General features: G+C 44.5%; 1 protein-coding gene across 1 annotated transcript; it reads right to left on the reverse strand.

Annotated features, from left to right (window-relative positions):
- Positions 1 to 1,184: 1,184 nt before the first annotated feature.
- Positions 1,185 to 5,988, reverse strand: LOC308146490 (uncharacterized protein). Its single transcript, XM_080518356.1, has 4 exons — positions 5,951 to 5,988; positions 3,961 to 4,641; positions 3,529 to 3,698; positions 1,185 to 2,605 (listed from the first exon to the last, which is right to left on the reverse strand). The coding sequence occupies exons 2-4, from the start codon at positions 4,633 to 4,635 to the stop codon at positions 2,098 to 2,100; spliced, it is 1,353 nt and encodes a 450-aa protein (XP_080374482.1). The 5' UTR covers positions 4,636 to 4,641; positions 5,951 to 5,988; the 3' UTR covers positions 1,185 to 2,097.
- Positions 5,989 to 7,508: the final 1,520 nt, after the last annotated feature.

Here is a 7,508-nt window from a genome sequence, read left to right on the forward strand (position 1 = left end):
TTCTAGTTCTATAGGTCTATGGCCCTGCTCCTCCTGCTGCTAGCGTCAGTAGCTTCTAGTTCTATAGGTCTATGGCCCTGCTCCTCCTGCTGCTAGCGTCAGTAGCTTCTAGTTCTATAGGTCTATGGCCCCGCTCCCCCTGCTGCTAGCGTCAGTAGCTTCTAGTTCTATAGGTCTATGGCCCTGCTCCTCCTGCTGCTAGCGTCAGTAGCTTCTAGTTCTATAGGTCTATGGCCCTGCTCCTCCTGCTGCTAGCGTCAGTAGCTTCTAGTTCTATAGGTCTATGGCCCCACTCCCCCTGCTGCTAGCGTCAGTAGCTTCTAGTTCTATAGGTCTATGGCCCCACTCCCCCTGCTGCTAGCGTCAGTAGCTTCTAGTTCTATAGGTCTATGGCCCTGCTCCTCTTGCTGCTAGCGTCAGTAGCTTCTAGTTCTATAGGTCTATGGCCCTGCTCCTCCTGCTGCTAGCGTCAGTAGCTTCTAGTTCTATAGGTCTATGGCCCCACTCCCCCTGCTGCTAGCGTCAGTAGCTTCTAGTTCTATAGGTCTATGGCCCTGCTCCTCTTGCTGCTAGCGTCAGTAGCTTCTAGTTCTATAGGTCTATGGCCCTGCTCCTCTTGCTGCTAGCGTCAGTAGCTTCTAGTTCTATAGGTCTATGGCCCTGCTCCTCCTGCTGCTGAGCAGGTTATTTAAAATCCAACGTGAGGTTTTCAGCAATTCAAATGTTTAGGCTGCGTCTAATTAAAAGCAGAAAAGACGTCAGTTTACAATCTCTACTCTGGTTCCTCCGGCTCATTTTCAGAATAAGACGTCAGTTTACAATCCTTTCTCTGGTTCCTCCGGCTCATTTTCAGAATAAGACGTCAGTTAACAATCCTTACTCTGGTTCCTCCAGCTCATTTTCAGAATAAAAGGCTTGGCGCCGTCGACACCCCCGGCCAGTCGGATAAAACGGTAAAGGGTTTAATTCGTCGCCTAAAATGGAGACGCCACGTGTTTTCTGACATTTTCAAACATTTGATTTTATTTTTGTCGTTGTTCTTGATGACACACATCAACCATTTACATCCAGTTTACAGTTTTCAGACAAACTATACAGGCAATGAAGACCTAAATAGTCATAAACACACTTTAACCCCTCTCCCTCTGTTAAGCCCCGCCCCTCTCCCTCTGCTCGGCCCCGCCCCTCTCGCTCCGTCTCACAGTTATGACATCATAATGTGGTGCCGTTACATCAGCAGCACTGAGCCACGGATGTCTGTTGACGTTCCAGCGGGAGCGTCGTCCTGCCGTCCCAAGTTCAACGTGTTGCAGCAGCTTGGCTTCGTCAAGAAATAGACGGAGACGTGGATTACTTCAGTTTCTGTATTTGGACTTCAGGAATATTTCCTCATTCGCCATGTGAAAGCGGAGGAGCTTCCTTGTTTGTCCCTGTTTTCAAAACACCCATATTAGACCCGTGTAACACCCGTGTAATAATAAAATGTTATAAACACCGTCTCTACCAAACAAATACACACAGAAGCTCCATACGGCAGCGCTACTGCCGCTCTTACTAGTATAAAACACAACGGGTTTATAGAACTTTAAAAGCGTATATGTGAAATGCGTGTCCTCCTACCCCTCTGTTTAAAGTGTGCATCTGTAAACGCTCCGTTTAGAGGGTGAACAGCCCTTCCTCTCTGCACAGTAGTGGAATGGGACGCCCCTCAGACTCTCGTGAACGCGCATTTCAAAGGGGTGTATTGAAGGGCTAAGGGGTAGGGCTAAGGGGGAGTATTGAAGGGCTAAGGGGTAGGGCTAAGGGGGAGAATTGAAGGGCTAAGGGGTAGGGCTAAGGGGGAGTATTGAAGGGCTAAGGGGTAGGGCTAAGGGGTAGAATTGAAGGGCTAAGGGGTAGAACTGAAGGGCTAAGGGGGAGAATTGAAGGGCTAAGGGGTAGGGCTAAGGGGTAGAATTGAAGGGCTAAGGGGTAGAATTGAAGGGCTAAGGGGGAGAATTGAAGGGCTAAGGGGTAGGGCTAAGGGGGAGAATTGGGATTGGCTCGAAGTACGTACTTCTGTCACTCCCTTCCTGCAGAATCCTTTTTTAAACTTCCTTACATTTCAGCGCTCGCGTCTTCGGACTGCGGTTTTGTGTTGAACGTCACGTTTTGATGCAAGTCGACGGTCAGACGGTCAGACGGTCCAGCTGACGGGGAGACGTGGCGGCTGACCATCCCCTCCATTTTTTTCTCTACCTCTTGCAGACGTCTATTCATCTCTTCCACCATTTTCATTTTTTCTTCTTGCAGACGTCTGTTCATCTCTTCCAACATTTTCGTTTTTTCTTCTTGCATACGTCTGTTCATCTCTTCCAACATTTTCGTTTCTTCTTCTTGCAGACGTCTATTCATCGCTTCCACCTTTTTCGTTTCTTCTTCTTGCAGACGTCTGTCACGCTCTTCAAACATTTTCCTCTCTTCTTCTTCTTTCTTTTCTTTTTCTTTTTCTTCTTCTTGCAGACGTCTGTCACGCTCTTCTAACATTTTCCTCTCTTCTTCTTCTTTCTTTTCTTTTTCTTTTTCTTCTTCTTGCTGACGTCTGGCCATCTCTTCCAACCTGATCCTGTCAACAGAACAAGAGGAGGAGTGGTGAGCAGGACGTCACCTGACTGACTGTGTTCTTCTATCATCTGCTGAATATAAAATATTGTGAACCCGAATGCTTTTAAACTCCCAAAGTCACTGATTTGTGAAATACGTTGGACTGTCGGTCATGACCGATGAAAATGCCCTTGTTCTGGTGAACGACCGCTTAAAACCGGTCTCATGTCCGAATCTTTCATTTCTCACTCTCAGGGTTGGACTCTAAGGCTTGCTTGAACGGCCGGGGCTAGCAAAGGAGGCTAGGGAAGTTAGCATTGCGGAAGTTGAAAAGAAAGAAAAGAAATTGAAAGGACGTGAGAATGAAGACTGACGGGTAAACAAAAAGCTGGAAGAGCTGAAGAAGGTCAAAGCAGGTCAGGTGTGGAGCCAGCATTGGTTTGACAAAGAGACGAAGAGACGAAGGACCAAGACCTAACAGATCGTCCACTGGGCAAGATGTCCAGATCTAGAGGGTGAAACCAGACCAACACAACCCCCAAACTGGAGGACAGGGGAGGTAAGAAAGAAACCGTCATCTGAAGGCCTGGCTAAAAAACTAACAAACAAAGAAAGCAACTGAAACAAGACCTGATGTGCTACTTTCCAAAGTCTGAGAGCATGTTTGAAAAACATAACTATGACTGAAGCTCCAGGAATTCTCCCGTCGCTTCGGCTCCAGTGACCCGGCACAGGATTAGTGGTATAGAAAGGACGGATGGACGGACGGATGGATGGACGCTGAAGGAAGAACTCCGCTTGCGTCTCGTCAGGAGAAGGCGTAGCTGCTGATAAAGGTACCCGCTCCTGCTGGAGTTCAGACATGGTCCGACACCCTGTTCTAACAAATGTAAAAGAAGCTGCTGACATCAGCTACGTTTTAATGTATTTCATGGAAAAACATACTTGGTTTTGTCCAGTAGGCGTCTCAGATTTTGGGTCATGTTCCGGATGTACTGGGCCATGTCTCTCAGTGACTGGCTGGCCTCGGTCACATGGTTACCCCGGATCATAGTCTTCCAGCAGACGATGGCCTTACAGAGGTCCAAAGCAATCACCACGCTATTGCTGAAAACCTGAGGACGAATGAAAACCCATGACTATGAGACGGACACACGGGGGACAGTGACAGTTTCTAGACTGGCTAACAACGCTGAAACTGTTGAAGTGAGAATTCCCACATCAAAGACAATCAGAGTCAGAATTGTTGCGTAATTTGGAATGGGACATGGCAAACTTCCCAAGTCATCAGCTAAAGTCTGGGTCCTGGTCTTTCACAGCCTGAGCAGAACCCTGTGAGAGCCCAGGAAGCATCAAGGTTCAGGGTCCAGGTCTCACCTCGAGTTTTGTTGGACATCCAGTTGAGGACGAGCTGGTGTTTTTCTTCCCACTGTTCCTAAAACCAAGACAATCTGGAAGACCAACGGTGTCTCTCATGATTGTGGCCATATCGGGGATGGTCTTTTTCCCTACGCTGGCGATCGGTTTCTTTTTCTGGGACACGCTGAACCTGAAATGGGTGCCTATACCGTTGCATGTGGCCATGGCCGCACTTAAGAGGTATTCCTGCATGTCCTGGTTCCACGACGGGTTCTCCCTCTGGATCTCCTCTTCCAGCTCCTGAAACAGTTGCTGGATGTCTTCTTCCGTTTTCTTGAGACCCTCCTCAATCTGCTCCAGCTCCTTCATTGCGCCATTGGTCAGAATGTACTCGATGACATCGGTTCCCATGGTAACGACGATCCCCGTTACGCTGCACACTTTTCCTGAGACGTCTACAAGACGAGGGACTTCTTTTCCATACCAGGTGGCGTAAAGATTGGCTAAAAACAAGGCCACAGATCCAACCGCCAACAGCGTGGTCCCCGCGATGCCCCCACGATTACACGTCTTCCTGATGGACTCCAGTTCTTTCGCCAGCTCCTCCATCTTCTTGCCACTTTTCTCCCATTGTGTGATCCACTTTAAGACGCTCTCCAGAAGTTTGTCAGCGAGTTCCTCGATGGAGATCATGACGTCCTAGTAAGGAAGAGAGACTGAAGTCAGGGAAATGTAGAACATTTTGGAGACGGGGAACCCGGCAGAGTGTGAGGTGGAGAACTGAAGCCAGATTCATCGTCACTTAATTGACCACTTGTACTCCGACTGAACCTGCTCTGCCAACACTGGTATTGTTTTTTACGATAGTATGTTTATTGTACTTTATTCTACACTTCGCCGCCCCCCCCCCCCCCCCCATCAGAGTTTAATTTCCTTGTATTCATCTTACTGTATATTTTGCTCCCCTTAGAACGTATTATACTTTATTATAGTTTGTGATTTTTATCTTTTTTTTTTATTTTAGTCCTATTTTACTTTATTTATTATTACTTTTTACTGTAAATACTTTTGGCCCTTAGAGTTCTTGATAGTCATTGTATATAAGATTCCTCTACTCTGATCTAACTGTTTGCACATTTCTTGTCTTTCCTACTCATGAGTCCTTAAGAGCAGAACGTAACAAGTAATTTTCTCCTTTGTGAGATCAATAAAGGCTTATCTTGTCTTGTCTTGTCTTGTCTTGTCTCGTCTTGTCTTCATCTCATACATGTATTGTCCTTCACATGTCAGCCTCACAGATCCACATAATCATTAACAGCCAAGCTGCAGCTTTATAGACGTGTTTCTCTAGTGAACCTCAAATCAGCAGCTCTTTGTTCATATGTCCAACTTTGAGCTTTGATCTTCAAAGCGAGTCTCATGTAACACAAACTGCAACTGAGACGATTTACCAATGAGTCACATGTGAGATGAATGAATTATAGATTTTATATTGGCCATTTTATTATTATGCATACGTGATACAGTTTATATTTCTACGTTATGGCCTGAAATCCACCGCTGCTGGACACAATACGACCTCCTCCACCCTCCTCCACCCGCCGCCTCCAACTCTCGAGTGACTGAGGATCAAACACAAAGTCCACTGAGCCATTTTCCAAATGTGTGTGTGTTTCACTCATGGTGCTAAAAATAAGTATTAAAATGAAACTCAATCCTTGAGTAAGAAAATATCAAAAGTACTGAGCGATGGTCCTGATCGTGAAGCAACAACCTGTTTATCACTTGTTGTTACTCGTATGAGTGATTTGTCCGGTTGCGTAACTTTACTTGTGTACATAAAAGTGTAAGAGAGTAACTTCAAAGTGTCTCTCAGTTACTCCCTTACACTTGTACTGATGCAAGTGTAAGGAGTTACTCCCTTACACAAGTACAAGTTGATTCCAGTCTGGAATTAATCATTTTGTTCACTAATCCACCGTGTTTGAGGAGAGAAAGAGTTTCTTACCCGCGGAGCTCCAAGCTGCGTCAGTTGATCTGTCAAGATGAAAGTGAAAGTTAGAGCTCGTGATGTGAGAGTTTGAACGAGTCGCTCAAAAGCAGGGAGTCAGTTTAGTGAACCGTGACTCACGAGTCATCAGGTTCAATAACTGCCTCACTGGTTCTGGTCCAGAACCTCCTCCTCCTCCTCCTCCTCCTCCCCCTCCTCCTCCTCCTCTTTTTCCTCCTCCTCTTCCCACTCCTCCTCCTCCTTGCCCGGCCTCCTCCTCCCCCTCATCCCCCTCCCTATCCTCCTCTTCCTCCTCCTCCTCTTCTTCCTTCTCCTCCTCCTCCTCCTCCACCTCTTCCTCCTCCTCTTCCTCCTCCTCTTCCTCCTCCTCCTCCTCCTCCTCCTCCTCCTCCTCCTCCAGAAGCTAATTGTTGACAGGAAGTGAGTTTACAGTTAATTGCAGACTGACGGTTCAGACGTCCACAAACAGACCAGAACAATCCTGGGGGGTCGTTTTCTTTTCTTTTCTTTATTTTTTCTTTAATTGGACGAAACCATGACAAGTGTGAAGACACACTTTATTATAATTTGTCTTTCTGAAGCGGGTGAGTTTCCCGCTCTGCCCTCCTCCAGACAGAAGCAGCCGTCGTCGTTTCACACCATTCCACGACGCTGAAGTAGAAAACCTCCACGGCGAGTGTCGTGGTGTGAAACCGTCCTGCGAGACCAACGAGGGAGTGTGATGGAAAAACAAGGTCAACAAACACACAAAACAAAGAAAAACAAAGACATGGCAGCTGCAGCTGAGGGAAGTCGGAAGGTGAACGAACATTTATTCATTTATTTATGGTTTGTTTGTTTTTTTTCTCGACAAGGAATTGTTGTTTGGAAACTCTTCTTTGAAACGTGTCTTCACTAATTGTTATACTGTGGTAAAGCCACAGCATATCACGTATTTATTTATTTATTTATTTATTTATTTATTTATTTATTTATTTATTTATTTATTTATTTGTTTATTTATTTATTTCTGAATGTGTAAAACATTTAAAATTAAACTGTCAGTGGTGAAATTGCAATAATAATGATAATAATAATAATAATAATAATAATAATAATAATAATAATAATAATAAATAAAACTTATATAGCATCTTTTTATGCACTCAAAGACGCGTTATACAGCAAGAACAAAAAATAATGAAAATAAAATACGATTTTAAGGAAAAGCAAAGTACTAAGCTTGGATTAAAGTATTTCAGTATTAGTAGTTCACTAATTGTTTTACTGTGGTAAAGTGACAGCACATCACGTATTTATTTATTTCTGAATGTGCAAAAAATTCAAAATAAAACTGTGTGTCAGTGGTGAAATTGCAATAATAATGATAATAATAAAAATAATAATAATAATAAATCAAACTTATATTGCACCTTTTTATGCACTCAAAGATGCTTTACACAGCAAGAACAAAAAATATTGAAAATAAAATAAGATTTTAAGGAAAAGCAAGTTTGACTAAAGTACTCCATTTGGATTAAAGCACTGGATGAGAACATGAATCTTTTTAAACGAG

This window comes from Blennius ocellaris (genome assembly GCF_963422515.1).
Source record: "Blennius ocellaris genome assembly, chromosome: 22".
In the NCBI taxonomy this organism is placed as follows: domain Eukaryota; kingdom Metazoa; phylum Chordata; class Actinopteri; order Blenniiformes; family Blenniidae; genus Blennius; species Blennius ocellaris.

Coding starts and splice junctions, on each gene's coding strand:
- LOC308146490 (XM_080518356.1), bottom strand. CDS start 4,635: ATGATCTCCATCGAGGAACTCGCTGACAAACTTCTGGAGAGCGTCTTA. Junction 3,699..3,960: donor GATGTCCAACAAAACTCGAG/GTGAGACCTGGA, acceptor ATTCGTCCTCAG/GTTTTCAGCAATAGCGTGGT. Junction 2,606..3,528: donor CGCCTACTGGACAAAACCAA/GTATGTTTTTCC, acceptor TTCTGTTGACAG/GATCAGGTTGGAAGAGATGG.